At 53.6% G+C, this 17,844-nt stretch overlaps 1 protein-coding gene across 4 annotated transcripts in view; it reads left to right on the top strand.

Moving 5' to 3' along the window:
* The window catches only part of MED27 (mediator complex subunit 27), a 274,187-nt gene that overhangs the window by 180,942 nt on the left and 75,401 nt on the right, over positions 1–17,844 (top strand). For 3 of the 4 annotated variants that reach the window (XR_008959842.1, XR_008959841.1, XM_044389693.3), the window contains exon 7: positions 13,081–13,158. Coding sequence is in view for 2 of the 4 variants with exons in the window: in XM_044389693.3 (XP_044245628.1) it covers positions 13,081–13,158 (78 nt within the window). In the remaining 2 variants the exon portion in view is untranslated. Of the gene's footprint in view, positions 1–13,080; positions 13,159–15,343; positions 15,922–17,844 lie in introns of those variants that run through there. The other variant, XM_026514234.4, reaches the window with a different exon arrangement.

The raw sequence follows: 17,844 nt of genomic DNA, 5'->3' as shown, positions 1-17,844 counted from the left end.
GCTTTCAACTAATCATCATCACACGGAAGGGGTTTGGGATTTTGTTTAAAGAAAGTCATGCACTTGCTGAAGATGCTGGTGGGGAGGATGGAGGACACGTAGTGTGGCCTCACGAAGAGGCAGGACGGCCCGGTGCTTAGTCTTCTGCTAGTCTTAGGCCACGTTGGTGGACAGAGGACAGACCACGCGACCAAAACAAAGCTGGGACCACTTTTCTGTTGCAGACTCCGAAGGCCTGCTGCGATTCATGGGACAGTGGTTAGCATTTCCAACTCAAAATGCCAAAAGAGAAGGATTAGGTGGCAGCATTTCTAAACTCTGCTGTTTAGTCTCAGCTTTTTCTCGGAATCCTATTTGCTTCTTGTCCACCCACTTAAATTTTGGGTGTCTTGATGGATGTTACTGGTAGCGTTTCCCTCAAAGACACCGAGAGCAGTGTGGTACACGTTCCCTCCCGCTTATCATCTGTCTGCTCACACCCGTGCGCGGAGACCGGGCAGGGGAGGCCTGGTTGTCCGCATTGTCCGAAAGGCTCAACCCGAAACAGAAGGGAAGTGCGTTTTCAGATCACAGTGACACGGTCAGGGAGGATCCTTGGTCATGAGTAAGACAGGATCTCTCCAGCAGAACACAGTTCCCGTATGTGCTCACCATAGCAATCAGTGCCGGAGATGGGAGTCCTGGGCCACCGGCACTGGCCTTCCCCGTATGGTGGGAGGAACGATCTCTAGGCATTGCTCTGGTGTGAGCCCCAGGACTTCCTTTCTTTGGCGTTCATTATGTGGTCACAATTACTGCGGACTGTGTGTGTTTCCCGGCCCACAAGCAGCAGCGGTGGCAGCCGCAGAGAGAGGCCTGCTGGGAAGGTAGGACCCCTCCCAGGTCTTTCCCCTCAATGTGACAAAGCAAGGTGGTGGGAGGGGGCTGCCTCACAGAGCCCACCCGAGCTTCCACTTGCCTTTTCATTCCTGGAGAAGAATGTCAGGAGCTAAGAGAATGGAAGCGCACACCTGTCACATTCTCCTCAGGCCGTGCACGCGGGACTCCCTGGGTTAGAGACAAGCTCACGAGGTCCTGTCGCAAATCCCACCACATGAAACGAAATGTGGCCTGCCTTTTGTCTGCAGCAGGGACTGTCAGCAAGCCCTTTCCCTCTTCCTCATTAGACCCCTTACCCAGGCGCAGGGAAGCGGCGGAGGGCCGGGGACAGCTTGCTGTGGGGCCGTGGCTGCCGACAGGTTCCCGTCATTTACTGTGATGCCCCGGAGGCTCTGTGCACTTCGTCCTGGGGCGAAGAGGCTTTTTATAGCCAGCGCGTCTCCAGCAGAGCAGACTCAGAGAATGGGACTTAGAAATAGGGGGGCCATCTGAAAGGGCAGAAGCACAAAGAGCCAGGAAGGGTTTCAGGCGTGTTCATATTTTTCTGACATTTAAACTCTGCAGGGGCAGTCGCTGTTTTGATCTTTAACCTCCTCATTTCACAACACTGTGCATTTTCATCCAGGAACTTAGGGAGAGTGAGAGCGAGTCTGCAGCTGCTTACTGCGTAAGTCCTGGCGGGGAGGCTGAGGAAAGAGGTGGGGCGTGTGTGTGGCCGCAGACGGGCAGGTGGAGACGGCGGACGCGGTACCAGAGGGAGCGGCACGCCCTCCGGAGCATTTTCACCTGGAGGGAAGCACAAAGTCGGCGCCTGTGCATGTGCGGCTCGGAGTCCACAGTCATCATTCCAGAGGCATCAGAGGGAAGAGCAGCCCTCTCGGGGCTGTGCCATTATGGAACTTCGCTGTGGGCAGGTGGGTTGTCCAGCGGTGGAGAACATTCTGGGCCGGCTGCCACTGCGTCCTTGCTCCTGTATCCGCTTCCTCATACATTCCCTCACTCGTTCATACTTGGAGATAAAGACCAGCCTCGGCCTCGCACAGACTTTGTCAGGGGGTGTCTACTGAGTGGCCCCCGGGGCTTTTCCACACAAGAGACAGAGTCGTCCGTAAAAGAGTCCCTGCTCTGAAATTTGGGATCCATTGAATCCCTACCGCAAGTTGAGTGCCCGCCCAAGTAGTACGTGATAAACCTCACTCATCGCTAACCCCAGGTCGCCGGCAGAGGGAGCTGTCCCAACGAAGGCTGGTTCCAGAGGGCAGGACTGGCTCTTCTGAAGGAGGCTGTGGCGTGCGTACCTGCCGCAGCATCGCCGTCGCTGGAGAGGCTCAATAAGCAGTCATTTCCATCTCCTCTGCAAGATCTAAAATTTCTACCTACCAGCTCATTTATGTACTTTTCCGAAAGCCCCCCTGAAATGCCACAAAGCCCAGGAAGCGCCTACAGCGGTGGCCAGAGCTCGAAGCCTTGGTGCCACACCTGCGTCCCGGCCCTCACTCGGCGGAGGCCCCCACGCCTACGAGGATTCTGCAGCCTCCGAAAAGGGGTCTCTCCCGTGTCGTAGAAGGGATCTCTGCTTTTTCCAGGTCCCGTCACTCTGACAAGTGCCCTTTTCTCTTAAATGCTGATCAGCTTTTCTCAAGAAGGAGAACTTAGCATTTTGTAGACCAGATATGGTGGCAGTTGGCGCTGTGTTTCCACGCATTCCGTGGCTGCCTCATAAGTGTGTCTTGGTTCTCCCAGACAGAGAAAACCGAGCACCACTGTGAGGGCAAGTGGGCAGACTCCAGACAAGGGACAGTGCGGGAGGAAGGCCTGCTGGAGCCCAGTGTCATCAGGCTGTCGACGCACTTCAGGGAAGCAGAGGTGGCAGACAAGCCCAGGGTCATCCCAAAAGGTGGCCTTTCCTAAGCTGACAGCTGGGCTGTATCAACCAGTTTGGATAAGCAGAAGGAAAATCGGAGTGGATGTGGTAGAGTCTGAGCTCCCGGGGCTGTGGGCCCTGGAATGATGGGGGGGGTCATTCCACTCCCCAGTACCGCTGGAGTGCCTTTTATCACTACCTTTTCTCTTCAGGGGTAGGCTTGAATATTCACAAGCTTCTAAACCCAGAAGAGAATGGATCATTGCTTTTTCCCCTTATGATACCCCAATACTTTCCCTCCGCAAGGCTCCCTCTGCCACCACTGAGCATGGTAATGACCGAGAGCTTTGTTCAGGTCCTCACACGTACCCGGTTTCACAGTTAGAATGGAGCAGGAAAGCCTGGGTCCATCCTGCTGGTTCATGGCTCTCTGCCATTAGAGGAGTCCCAGAGGAGTCGGTCTCTACTCTGGAGCTCATTTCTTCCTGAGGGCTTGCACGAGCCTCGGGATACCCCAGGTCAGAATCCAACGACTGCTTCTGGGAAGCCTGGCCGCCCACCATTGCCCAGTCCCCGTTCCCACAGCCCAGCAGGTCACCTTGCACTGCAAGGAGGCTTTCCAGCCCCGAGCCTGCCCCCTCTCTTGGGCCCTGTTCCCCATTCCCCACTGTGACCTTTCCTGGGAGAGGTAGAGGTTCTGCCATGTGTACAGGCCCCTGTGTGGTCTAACTTGCCTCGGTCTCCCCATCTGTAAAGTGGACATCGTACAAGCACCCACCTCACAGAAATGGGGTGAGGTTGAGTCCACAGGCCTAAAGTGTGAGGTGAACTTCCAGTCAGTGGCTCACCCGACTTCTTGCAAGTGCTTGTCGGCAGTGACCACTCTCCTCTCTTGAGGAAGCTCTCCTCCTCCCACCAGTCTCTCGCCTAGATGACCACTCCTCACATCTCCTCTTGTCTTCACTATCTCCTCTTCACAGCGGACACAGATGTGGAGACTCAGGTTCTGGAGTCAGATGGGCCTGGATGTGCGTCCAGCCCGGCCGTGTGTGGACTGGCCAGCTGGGGATGTGGACTCTCTCCGTGCTTCAGGTCCCCTGGCCACAAAAAGGGGAGATAGTAGAACCTGCCTCGTGGGGTGCGTACCGTGAGGGTTCCGTGTGAAGTGCCGGGCGCTGGGGTTGCCTACAGGAAGCACTCAGTGCGTGACAGGGGAAGGGGCATGAACTCAGAATCCGTGGCCAGGTATGCATGTGTGGCCTGCTTTACGTTAGGTGTTCTGCCACAACAGCCTCACACCCTCGCACCGAAGCAACGTCCGTCTTTCTTTTTCTCCAGGCAGAGGACCTCCTCTCTGGTCAGAAAGTGAGCCACACGGGGAATAAGGCACCTAGAATTACAACCACCCAGCAGTGCCCTGACCTGCTGATACGGAATCACAGTCCCAGGACCTGGAACGTTCCCTCGCGTCGTGAGAGGGCTCGTGGCACCTCTGGTGATCCCCAGAAGGCGCCCGAGAGCGATGTGTTCCGCCCTGACACCCTGTTTGCCCCGCCCGGCAGCGCCTGGGCAGAAGGCAGCGGGCATGGTGGTGGCAGGGCCGCCTCACGGGCAGGGCTCCCTCCCTGCTCTGCACACTGGGTTCTTTCCCCTGCAGTTGCCTTGGCTTTGGTAGGGAAGTAGGTGGGATTGTCTGGATTTTCTTGGGAGCCCAGATGTCTCTGGATGTGTTTCTCTAACTACAAGGCTGTTCCTGCAGAAAATAACATCACACCAAATGGGTACAGAACAGTTCAGGTATCTTTGGGGCTTGGACTTTGCTGGCAGCCAGCAACAGAATCTGGCATTTTACCATCTGGAAAGCGTTGAACTTTTTTTGTTCATCTAAATGAAGAGCTTTAATCCCTTAATCCTGGGAAATGTCAAGGACCTTTTGTGTGCAGCTCCTCTGAGCCCCGCACAAGGGCTTTGGCAGAATGAGGCTGGTCAGGACTCTGGAGAGATCCGTTGTGGCCACCCTGGGGTTTCCCTGTTCACCGAGGCCCTTCTCCCCACCGTGCCCCGTGACCTCAGCTTTTCCCACTCCCATACCCCCTTTCACGGTGCTCCCCTAACACCACTGGCCAAAAGTAAATCAGTAGAATCCCACCTTATCTCATTCATTCGGGGTCACGTCGGTGAGTGGCCCCCGTGCAGAGCCACCTTTCTGAGCACTCTCCTCTCCGTGGATGCCCTGAGCTAGGCCCATGGAGGATACACGAGCCCTGCGTGGCCACATCCTTGCCGAGAGCACGGCCGGGGGTGAGACGGGGCTCCTGTCATGGTCAGGCAAGCGCCAGGCTAGAGTTTCCACAGGTGCTGCTGGGGGTGCAGGCCAAGGGGCAGAAGGGCTTCAGGGAGGAGCATCCCACGCTGAGCACAGAGCAGGCGGGAGAGCAGGTTTGGGAGGAGGAATCCTTGGAGCCGCTGGCGGTGTGGGAGCGTGTCATGCGGCTGAGGGAGACCAAGCTGGGACCCGGCTCACCCAGGTCCTCACACGCCTTTCGTGGTGTTTCCCAGTTCCCTGCAGGTGCTGGGTGTGGGAGCAGGGGCAGTGGTTGTCTTCGCTTTGCCCCTGGAGGCCGGTCTGGAACCGGCCCGCACTCAGATCCAGGCTTCGCTGCAGGGAGTCCGTGGCATCTTGGCTGCAACTTTAAAGAGATTGGAGTGAAACCCCCAAACCAAACAAAAAACTCCTTTAAGGAGTTCCTGGCATGTGTCACAGGCTCTATTCAGTACTTTACAGACAAGCTGTCACCGTTCTCAGACAGAGCTTGATCTCGAAACTGGCCACTTTTCCAGCAAGAGGGAGCAGCAGGGTCCATCATCTCCTGTCCAGTTCCCACCCGGACAGCCCTGCCTCTGCTCTCACCCCCAGCAGCACTGCCTGGTGCCAGGGGATGGTTAGAAGCCCTTCAAAGCCCATGCTGATGGCCCCTTCATCGAGCAGAGAGGGAGGTATTGATCCTGTCTAAGTAATCCCTGGTCCCCCCGGACTGCGATGCTTCCTCCTCAGGCCTCCAGGCTGGTAAGCCCACGGCATACAAATCTGGGGTGCAGATTAGAGACTTGGGCCGCATAATAAAAACGAAACCGCCTGCTTCCACTCTACTGTACTTTTATCCCGGTTTGAGAAGCGCTTCCCTGCTCTGTTGCCCATTGCCCCCAGCCGCTCCCCCCAGCACTTTCAGGAATGACTTAACAGCATTCGCATTTTGAAATAATGATGGCTTCTCTTTTCATGGAATGAGTACTTCTGGGACTATTTTAAATATTCTTCATAAAGCCAGTGCTCCTCCTCGGAGCAGTGTTGCTGGCAGGGATTACGGTCTCTTTAAACATTTAACACACGAAGTTCACATCTTTGACTCCTGGACCCACACACAATGTTCTCATTCCGAGACGTTCCCAGTGCCCCTCCCCTTAAGGGTGGGTCTGTCCTTGGCAGAAACCTGAGTAGCCACCCCAAACTCTTGGGCCGATCTCCTTATGGAGCATTCGAGTACCTCCAGTGAACGAAAGGTCATCTTTGTTCTCTGACTTGCAGCACGTGTACAACCAAGTGGCAAATGTTTGGTTTGTGCTCCAGTCTCTTTGAAGCCCGTCAAGATGGGAGGAGGCTTCTAGCACCAAGAGCCATGCTGCACGGACAGTGTCCCTGGTTCTGAGCTGGGTTCTTCTCCAAGCTCTTTGTTACTGGCCCAGACGCAGAGGATTAGGTGGGGGGATAGACGGTCACATCAGGGCAGCTGGTGGGTTCCTGGAGTGGGACAGATCGGCTGGTCCTTTTTATTAGAACAAAGAGCTTTAATGTCATTGCTGGTTGGCCTGAGGGTGGAGCTCCGCACAGATATACCCCCAGGGTGTGCAGCCAGGCCCTGCAGCAGCGTCCACTGAAAACCTAGACCCAGGGGTGCCAGTGATCCCTGCCTCATGCTCCTTTACCAGGGCCAGCAGGGAGATTGATGCGGCCAAGGTCACCCAGATAATTAGTGATGAATCCAGGACTGTACCCTGTCTCCTGACAGCTCCACATCACCTTTCCCAGCATGCTGCCTTTGGTTATGTTAATGTAGGCCAGAGAGAATGTTCTCTTTGGAGTCTGTAGAAGCAGGTATTGGCTGGAGGGAAGCCAGAATCTGGGTCTCTACCAGGCTTCTCTTTTAAATAAGCAACTCCTAAACACTTGGGTACTTCACTTTCCCTATTAATCTTGTGGGACACACTTTTAATAGAAGCCTCAGCTCTGCTGGCTTATGAGCCTTGGGCCTCATGAGCTGTGTGCTGGCAAACGCTTGGCTCCGTGCCATCAGCCCATCGCAGTAGGAAGAGCGGCGCGTCACTGCCAGAGCCCAGGGCCGGCCCAGCGCCCACTGGCCACAGCCCTCGCCCTGCCGGTAGGAAGCAGGCAGTAGCCCACAGCGGCCTGTTCATCTGTAGTCCCTAATGCTGCTGACGTCACGGTCACCTTGGGGAGCTTTCTAACCACATACATCCTGGCCCCCAGCCTAGACTCCCTTTTAAAAGCTGAGGGATGGAGCCCTCGGCACCACCTCACGTCTGCTGCTCTGCGAGCGCTCCACACTGGCCTGGAGGCCCGCGCATAGGTAGGGGGACGCCTACACCCTTGGCGAGCCCCGGAATCCCTGAGGACGGGCCCAGGGCCACCAAGTAACTCAGTACAGCTGGTCCCTGACTTACAGTGGTTCAACTTAGGATTTTTCGATCTCGGAATGGTACGAAAGCAACACACATTCAGTAGAAACAGTACTTCAGAGCTTGAGTTTGGATCTTAAGCTAGCGATGAGCGAGTGGTGTGATCCTCTCTGAATGCTAGGCAGCCCTGCAGCCCTCAGTCCGCCCCGCACTCCTGAGGGCAACCGACCCCTCCACTGACGACCTCTCTGTGCTGTTCGGTACAGTATTCAGTACGTTACATAAGATACTCTGCATTTTATTACAAGATAGGCTTTGTGTAGGATGATTTTGCCCAGCTGTAGGCGAGTGTGAGTGCTCAGAACCCGTGTAAGGTAGGCCAGGTGAAAACATGTATTAAATGTATTTTCAACTTAACGGTGGGTATATCGGGATGTCATCCCATCGTAAGTCGAGGAAGATTGGTACCACAGACTGTCTTTTTCGAAGAGTAAGCTGCTGAGGAATGATAGTATATTGAGAGTTTTTGCCCCTCCCTGGGTCTCGCTGGCCCTTTCCGTTTGTCCTTTGCTCTTCCCCGACAGATAAAGAGCAGGGTCTTTGTGGTCACCATGAAACCCGGGCTCTGCGGGGCTGACCTTCAGCAGAAAGTAGCCTTGCCGGCCCTACCCCATTCTCTCCGCCCCGCCACTGGCCAGAGGCCACCAGTGGGAAGAAGAATTTGGACTTGACATGCCAAAATGTAACAGAGGATTCCCCTTCTCTTTAGCACCCCCCCCCTTTATTCTTTAGCAGCGAACTTTGGATTTCCCTTAATTAACATGTGTGCACCCTGACCGCTGCCAGCTCTTGTTTGCCTGGTGTCCCCCTTCATTCTGCATGGCAGGGAGACTCAATCCAGAGACCTTCTTGAGGGCCCAACTGTGTCAGGCCCCGTTGGGATGGCTGCCTGGTGTGTGGCAGCAGGCAAGAGGCAGAGGGAGAGCCGTGTGAGTGCAAGAGCCGAGTCCTGCCTCCCTAAGAGTCCTGGGGGCCATTCCCTTCTAGGGTGGAGGTGGCCTGGGTGTGCCGTCTCTCCGCACCCCTGCGGCCTCTGTCCGGGCTCAGGCTCCTGCTGCGCTGCTCTGGAGCTGCTTGAGTGGGCAGTCACTTAACCTCCCCGTTACCCTTCCTCTCTGGGTAACAGACAGGCTCGTCACAGCGCCCTCCCGCGGCGGTCGTGAGGATTAGGCTAGAGAAAGAGAGGAAGACCCCTCAGGGGGGTGGGTGCTGCTGTTCAAGTGCTTTCCCTGCGTTGGCACATTGAATCCTTGTCCAAGGTCATGCGGCTTGTAAGTAACAGCACTGAGGCCCGTGCGTCTGGCTCGCAAGCCCCGACTCCTCCCACGCTGTGCGGCGTGGACCACCTCGCGAGGGGCTGCGGCTCTTAATGCAGGCAGCTCTGCTCTGGCTTTGGCTAACGTAACTCGTGATCTCCCAAGCACCTTCTCACTTGGGCTGAAGACGTCAGGAGCTCCTTGCACACAATATGGTGGGGGAGCTTTGGGAGACTTGTTGGGACTGGCATCTCCGTCACCAGTGTGTTGACTGGCAGCTGTTTCAAGGGCTCTTGAAAGATTCCTTTCTCCCCCGGAGCTTAGTTCCCTGCCAATTTGGGTGCACGAAGACCTTCTCCACGGTGTGAGCTGGGACAGAATTTGGAAGACCTGGTTGGTAGAGGGGGAGGAGGAAGCTGCAGGTGAGACTGATGAAGCCCCTCGGATCTGTGATGGGCCATGGGAATGTCACCCTACTCAGAGGAACTCACCAGCGGCATGGCCATGAGCTAGACGGGGGGAGTGCACCCCAGACTGAACCAGAGCCTCTGCAGCGTTCCTTGCCTGGAGGTGAAAAGAGACAGCTCTCGGCAAAGCCCCTGTGTGACTGTCTGCTCACTGCTTTTGGGGTGTTTTTTGTTTTTAAGTAAGCTCTGCCCCCAATGTGGGGCTCAAACTCAGGACCCCAAGATCAAGAGTTGCATGCTCTACCAACTGAGTCTGCCTGGCCCCCTCCCCACTGCTTTCTGAGTGGCCCTGTCCCTCTGTGCCCAAACTTCTCCCGGCCCTCCCTCGCTGCTTACCTGGTGTCACTTCCCCTCTGCTCTTCTTTGCAGAGTCCCCTGTCTCCTTGGTCTATTGTTACTTTCTCTGCTCCTCCCTCCCTTGCCACAGGCTCAAAGTCTGCTTTGATCTGTTCTCAGGCGCTTTCCTAACCTGCACTCACTGGAGGGATGAATGGCCTCCCCTCCCGGGAAGCATTAGTGCCCTTCTCAGCTGCAGGGTGGCTTTGATCTCCCAGTGGAATCTTAGGAGCTGTACCTTACAGTGGGGCCATTATGGTGGGGCCCGAGCCTCGGCTGGGCTGGCACAGAGTAGATTTAAATTAAATTAGTTAATAGCAAAATGTTTTTGTTGCCCCAGGCCTGTTGTTTTTTTCCAACATCTTGGATGCTGAGCAAAAACCAAACCAAAACAAAAAAAACGACTTTGTTATTGAAAAGTGTCAAACAGGAAAACAGTGAAGGTGGAGTGCTTTGACAGAAAGGAAGATCATCGTAGGTGAATTTTTCCCACACTCTGTAGCCATGCCTAAGCCTGGTGCTTTGGAGTTTGGCCACAGGAACCCCAAAACCAGTAGTGGAGGAGTTTGTGAGGAATGGAGAGAAAATGTAACCAATCTGTCAGCTTGGCTTCCTTCTATTAAGATGTCATTAGTGATGGGAAAGTGGGGAAATTAAATGATCATAGCAGCACAAGAAAAAACTGCCACCGTTTGGCAATTTAAGGGAGTAGTTTATGCTGGACCTTGTGAAAAAGTGGCCAAATTTGACCGGATTGCCAACGTACTAATAGAGAAACTAATTAGGTGCCCTCTCCAGAGCCAGAGGCCAAAACAGCACTGTGGTGGATTTGGAGCAGGACCCGAAGGCCATTTTCCGGTTTGTTCAGTTGTCCTGTTCTCGAGTGGCCAGCTGTCCGGCAGCCCCATTTGCACATCTCCTGACCTGGGCTTCTTGTCAGGCCTCTGGCGCGCCCAGGACTTCACTGGGCTGGGACACGCAGCCGGCGATGCCCGGGCCTCTGGGGCCTGTGCCTTTTTCAGAACCCGCGTTGCGGGCTGGGGGTTCCTATTGGGAGGGGTGGTCCAGGAGTGGGCCTTGCAGTCTCTGGCCTCAAACACCCACTGCCCCTCCCCAGCTGTGTGACCTAGCCACCTTCCCAACCTCTGGAAGTCTCCATCTCAGTTAACATTCAGTTTGCCACTGAATTGTATATGTTGGTCATATAAAATGTTTCCTAAAAATTCTACAAAGAAAAGCAAAGAAAACATGCAGCCAAACAAAGCAGTCCAGCCTGGGCGGTGGCCTCTGGGCAGCCAGTGTGACTGGGGAATCCGGCCCCAGGACACGGGCTCAGGCTACTGAAGTGAACGGATCTAGGCTCGTCCCAGGGGACTCCTAGGACTAGAGATGAGCTCTCCACATCTGGGGAAAGGAGCACACCCATAACTAGGGGACAGCGGGCCACCGGCAAGCAGCTAGCCTGGCTTCCCCGCTATGACAGCACTGACGTGGGGGGCAGGGCTTGTTAGAAGCACTGTAAAATAAATAGCAGGGGCTGGTGAAAGAATTCTCCAGAAACTCTTTCTTTCATAAATTTCCCACAAAATGGCACTTGCATGGGTGGTTTTATTTAGCAATGGGTCTGGGTGGGGAGGAAGCGGCCTCCAAGCTCAGGGGCCGCGGGGCTCAGTTTGCTTTGCTGTGTTTTATAGCCATAATTTCACCCCACCGATCACCACCCACCATTTTGCCAAGTTATCATTACTACTGTTTAAAAAAAAAAAAAAAGCATTGCTCATTTTAGAAAGCTGTCTGTCAGAAATGCTTAAAATAAAAACAGTCTGCACTTGAAAGGATAAGTACCACTTATCTTGAAAGTCACTTGGGTAACAATTTCTCAGCAATGTTGGATATGCGACCTATAGCTGTGTTTTCAAGAAAGCCAGTGCACATGTTCCTGGTATGTGGCCTTTGGTGAGTGGGCATTTTGAAGTTTATTTCTTGATTTGACAAATACATATTGAGCACCTGCTAGATGCCAGGTGATGTTCTCGGCCTTGGGGATGTAGCATGAATGAGATGGGCATGATTCCTGTCCCCACAGAGCTACTCGTCTTGTGGATTCACCAGCCACCAGGCAGGCCACGGAAGTCCAGCAGGGAAGGAGTGCACTCCAGAAGCGGGAGGAGCAGAAGGAGGGGAGACAGGCTGGTGCTTCCCATGCATGGCCGTTTATTTAGGGAAAGTGAGGCTCGTGTTCTATAAGCGAGGGAGCCCGTGTCCTCACTCTTCGGGGTATGACCTCTCTGATCTGGGGTGTGGACACAGCTCGACTGACTTCTGGGTCATTTGCAACTCACCGTGTGGAGCCCGAGCAGCCCCTCCAGGTTCCTTCCACCTGATTGCTTTGCCCCCCTAATGCTTAGGTCCATTGCCGCATCACATGGTGTCCGGGGACAGCTAGAAGCTGGGGACGTCTGTATCAGGTAGACCCGTGTTTACTCCTGCCCAGAGTTGAACATTTTACCTGGGTGTGTGTTTCGTTTTGTTTTTTAACTACAACATTTATAATGACAAGAATCCCCGTGAAGACAGCCAGCTAAACCATGAGTTTGAGCACAACTGTCAGATTAGGTATCATCTGTTAATTTGCTGATTGATGGCAGGCATTAGCAATTTGTGGTGTCAGATTTCAGAACTACAAGGGATCTTAGATTACTCCTTTGTTTTTCAGAAGGGACATTGAGACCCAGAGAGATTAAGTAGTTGGGGGCTTAAGCCCAGTGCGCGTTCTGTCTGGTCACCGGTTGCCTCTAGGAGGCCTAAAGTGGTCTTGCCCTCGGCTCTGCTGGTAACGCCTCTCCTTGGAGTTTGGGAACAGTGGGTGTGGCCCACCAGGATGCTGAAGATAGGCCTCAACTTTCAGAGAGAAGACCACACTTTGAGTGGCAAGGCTCCTCAAAAGGGTAATAGGAACTGTGAGACCCAAGGGAAAGATCATCAGAAATTATCAGATTCTGGGTGTCAGAATCATAAAATCTCTATGACTGCAAACTGCGACAGAGTGAGAATTACAGGAAGCAGAAAGACCAGTTCCCCTGCCAGGGACAGTGTTCCAATGTGACAATGAAGTCCAGCGTGGACAGGTGCAAACTTCTTTGCATCCATGCAGTGTTACCCTGTGGAGGCTTGGCTAAGAAACCTCTGTGGTCTGCCCGTCTTTCCCTCTCCGCTGGCCTCGGGCCATGTCCCTCCTCCCAGGTGCTGCCCCCCACCTGGGTTTCCAGTTGCTGGAACTCACTCCTCCTAACTCCAGGCCTGAATACTTGGCGTCCTCTCTGCGCACAACACTCCTCCTCCCCTGACCCTGCCCCCAACCTTGCTAACTAATTTCCATACTTGAGAATTTATTTTAGATGCCCTTTCCTCCCAGAGACGTTCAGAAGCAGATTGGCTTATCAGAGAAGGAGATGCATTGGTTTTGTTTTCTCTGTGCTGGTTTGGAGTGGCCTCTAACTCCAGTCGTTGTCCTTGGTTCCAGGTGACAGACCACGCCACCACTGCCCTGCTCCACTATCAGCTGCCCCAGATGCCCGACGTCGTGGTCAGGTCCTTCATGGTAAGTGGCCTTAGGAGCCAAGTCTGCTTTGGAAAGCTTGGCCCCTCCAGGTAAGAGCAGGCAGCTCAGAAGGTCGCTGCTGCAGTTTGGGACCGTGGGGGCCCCCCAGCAGGAGATGGGCCAGCACGCAGCTGATGCTTTCTTTCAACCGGGAAGGGATTTATGAGAAACCGTTTCCCACTTCATGAACTGGTGTTTTCTGTCATGCTGAACAAATGGTGGTTGCAGAAGTGATCTCCCAACAGTTTCCCACATTGATTTAGTCAATAGATATTTATTGAGCTCCTAATCTATGCCAGGCCCTGTGCTTGGCGCTGGGCAGGTAGCAATGACTAAGACAAATCTTGCAGTGCCCCCCAAGATACGTATGTTTTCAGAGTTGGAGCTCAGGATGGGGAGTGACCCCAAAACAGCCAGCCAGCCATTGCACTGGCGTGTTGGAGTCAGCCCTGCCAGCTCTTGTGAAATGTTGGGAATTTTGCATCCTGGTTATTCAAATAGCTTGAAATTGAATCAGCATGTTTGCGCCACAGAAATCAGCAAGCGCTGCAAGTCAGGACCCGCCGCCACCCCAGGGGCTGGTTCCTCGGCACACCTCTGCCCAAATCTGTCACGTGACCAGCATTTGGCCTGCGCAGGGCCACCGGCCAGCTCGGCTGGATCCTGCCTGGCAGAACTGGCAGCTGTGGGTTTCAGCATCGTGTGGCCATGGTTCACGCTCTCCCCTCGGTCGGCTCCATCTTGCACAGCGACTAAAACTCCCCTTCCAGTTCACGCTAGGAAGGCTGCCAGTTAGAGACCTACTCGGAAGACCTACCTGTTAGCAAGCCCAAATCAGCGTTGACAGCCAGGTGGAGTAGCGCTTATCCGCTTCACCCCATCACGGTTGGCCTCAGCAAGTGAGCTTCTTCGAGAACCTGCAGTTCATTTCTTGGAAAACACAAACCCGACTTATTGATCGGCTTCGTGGTCCTGGGAGGGCGGGCGAGCGAGCGAACCCGGGCACTCGGCAGAGCCGCACGTGAGGGGCTCTTTCGTGTGTCAAGAGGACGAGTCAGCTGACAGTCTTCGGCAAGCTGTTCGTTTTTGGACAGATACAGAGTCTTGCTTTTTAACCTAACATGTTGTCGTGCCCAGTTTCCCTTTGGTAACCGACTCTGGGATTTGGGGAGGATTTGAATTTGATCAGCACTGAAGGATAAATAGTTTAGCTGAATGGTCCATCGACTTCCTCACGTTTATTGCCAAAACCTCAAACACCTGGCCTTTGGAAGGGGGATGGTATCGATGGGCCAGTCTGCCACCACGAAGGCAGCTGTGATGGAGATGGAAGGATTTGTATCAATAAACTCGACCTACCTCTTCAAAGAACAATTTTCTTTTATCGACGTAATTCAGGAGGACATTAAATGATGAGATTCATGTGCCCCTGTCACAGAACTTGCTTAACTTGCTTGCCTGTTGTTGTGGGGTTTGGGTTGGGATTTTTTTGTTGTTGTTTTTGGTCGCGAATCTCCTTGAGTTTGAGAATTGAGTTATGGGAGTCTCATCCTTATGTATGATGCCCGAGAGAACTCTGCACTCTGAACCACTCAAGTGTGTATTTGCCACTTATTATGTTATTTGGAGGCACCAGGTTGTCCCCGCCCTCCCCCAGGTGCGTTGGGCCACGTTGTGACAGTGAGTGATGACCTCTGAAATCAAATTAGAAAGAAAGCATGTTGACCTCAGTGAGAGTTCGAGCTTTGTCATCGATGCGAAGTCTTCCTCCGCACGGGTCCGTGCCCGCTCCTCGGTAGGGAACAAGGCGAGGATCGATGCGCCTATTCAGGAGATGTGGGACATAGGAGTGAAACGTGGTTCTGTGCGGCCCCGAGCCCCAGGCTGTGCGCTGGTACGCGGCCACTCCTCCGGGAGCACTTCCTGCCCCGGAAAGCAGGACTTTCTGTTTTAAAAACTCCCTCAGTTGGGGGTTGGGGGACTGGGGGAGTGACAGAATTGAAAATCAGCAGCATTGTGACCTTGTGGATTCTGCATGCAGTGCTCTGTGAAATCGCAGGCCATCTTTTGGGCCCCGGCCAACTTGAGTTCTCTGGCCTCGAGATCATTAGGCTTGACAGGAAGGATGACATTGGAAGCACCCGGGTCCCATTCCTTTTGTTTCTCTCCTCACTTCTCTTTTTAGACCTGGTTAAGAAGTTACATAAAGCTGTTCCAGGCCCCGTGCCAGCGCTGCGGGAAGTTTCTACAAGATGGCCTTCCCCCGACGTGGAGGGATTTCCGAACGCTCGAAGCCTTCCACGACACCTGCCGGCAGTGACCCACCCCAGGCCCGGCCCGGCCTGTGGGCCCCGCCCAGCACCTTCCCAGACAAGCCCTCAGTCGGGTGGATAGCTCAGACCTGTCCTCAGCACCCAGACACGATTCCGCCACTCTGCCCCGTTCATAAAGCACGTGTCGTCCCTAACTGCAGAGCGGACTCCATCCCGTGGTGATGGCACTGACTATACACTGTAACCGGTTTATGGAACGCAGAGAAGACCTTCGAACTCAGAATAAGAAGGTGATGCAGCACGCATGCTCTTCCTTGTACGGGAGCAACGCTGGCGAACTCATCCTCCTGGGTCTGGGTTCTAAGTCATTTTCACGAGCCATTGTCATTTGAATGAGCCCATGTTCATACATATTGTCATGCTGGGTGTTTTGTTTTGTTTTGTAACTTATTTTTTTCTTTTATAAGCAGTAAAGCTTTTGTACCCCGGACACGGCTTTGTCTCCTGTTTCTTAAAGCACCTTCCACACTCAGTTGAGTGAACGTGTGAGTGGATCTGGGCCTTTTGAAGAGAAATCCACTTAGTAATGTCTGTGTTTAAAAATCGTTCTTTCTGAGGACACATTTCCTTGCTTCTTGCTTTTAGGAGAGAGGACAGTGTTGGCAAATACTCCATTTCAAAGACGTCTTTGCAGTTTGAAAAATGGATTGTTCTTTTTGAGGAAAAAAGCACACCGATGATGTTTCTTTCTGCTAAAGCAGTAACACGCATACGTACCAAAGGGAAAGGAATCTGCCCGTGTTACCAGCTAGAACACGTGTAAGCAGGCATGAGAGGGACGCCTGGCTTGTTTGCCCCATGTTTTGTCCTAAGTATTACCGTGGACAGATGCCAGCCCAGTCTGCTGAGTTCACGCAGAGCCTTGACCCCAACACTGAAAGCTGTAACCTGTTTATATGAAGAAGCGTTGACCTGGTGAAGGTCTTGAAGGAAGGGAGAGTTTCCTAGAGCTTTCCTGGCCCAGCCGATGCTTCAGATGTTCTCTCTGCAGTGAAGATGCCAGAGAGGCACTGCCTTCTTGAGATGTCCAAAAGAATGGGTGGTTCCTACCTGGGTTCTGGCACCACTCGGACCCTCCCCACCTACCCCCACCAGGCTTAAAGGAACTGAGGACAAAGGGGATTTAGTGAGGGGGAAAAGGATAGGACCGTTATGCTCAAGGTGTGGTCCAGCAGCCACAGCATCATGGGGGCTAATTAAAAACACAGAGCCTCAGGCCCTGCCCCAGACCAAACGAAGAAGATGCTCCGGGGGTGGGGTCCAGGATTCTGATTGTTAAAAGCCCCCCCCCCCGCTGTGGACCCCAGTCTGAGAACCCCCGTTCCAAGAGATGGGCATGCGTCCCGTGCCCAATCTGGGGAGGTGTGATGGGAGGCAGCAAGAACATTTCCCTACAGCCAGTGATTGCAGACTAAATACCATGGTCGTCACATTCAAGCTATTACCCTCGTGAGAGGCACCATGAGCCACTACGAAAAACATGCTGCCAGTTAAACCGCGGCACAGGCCTTCGTGAGACTCCTGTGTGACACAGGAGTCGGTCCCACTGGCCTTTCATTGCTCTGAAACATCTTTCCTCTATTCCAAGGGGGCTGGCAACTTCTCCTGCCTGGAGTCTCCTTGTCGAGCGGGGGACAGACGGTCCCTGGGAACAGACCAGAACACGGCTTCACTGGCTTGTGGGTCTCTTCCCTTCTTTAGTCTCATAAGACACTTGTTTGTTGCTTTGTGAGAATATCCAGAATTGAGGACCTAGGGTCTATAGCAACATCTTGTCCTGTTGCTGCCCATCTTTTCTAAGACGTTTAAATGGCATGTAGACTGACCCCCGCGGGACTCCAGTGTGCATTGTTGTGTGCAGTGAGGACAGTAGGACCAGCTATGAGCAGGTCGGAGCACGTGGATGTGACAAGTACGTCATGACTGCCAGCTGGCTGATAGTACCCGTCAGAGATGTTGAAATGGGGTGGGGGGGGCACTGATGAAACGGTAAATCACCTTGTGAGAAGGCTACGTGGATTTTTAACTCTGAATCCTCCTGATTGCACCAGATCAGAGAAGGTCCGAGTTGGTACCGGGGGGTCTAACGCCTGCCAGCCTCCGTGTTCAGGAGAGAAAGCGAGCCGGCCTTGAGTTCAGAGCCTCGGGCTGGCAGGAGTTTCTACTTAATGACATTGTTTTCTCTGTGTCACGTTTAGTGATACTTTCCATTCGTGACAAATGATATTTATTTCCCATTTACAGGAAGGTATACAGTTTCCATTTTAAACAAATGTATTTAGGCAGAAAAGTGGGACCGTTAGAGAAAATTTTAAATTAATGCTAGCACAGGTGGAGTGTGGCTATAGCAGCG

This window comes from Ursus arctos, unplaced genomic scaffold, assembly GCF_023065955.2.
Source record: "Ursus arctos isolate Adak ecotype North America unplaced genomic scaffold, UrsArc2.0 scaffold_18, whole genome shotgun sequence".
Lineage (NCBI taxonomy): Eukaryota > Metazoa > Chordata > Mammalia > Carnivora > Ursidae > Ursus > Ursus arctos.
This window is presented reverse-complemented; position numbering and strand designations above follow the sequence as displayed.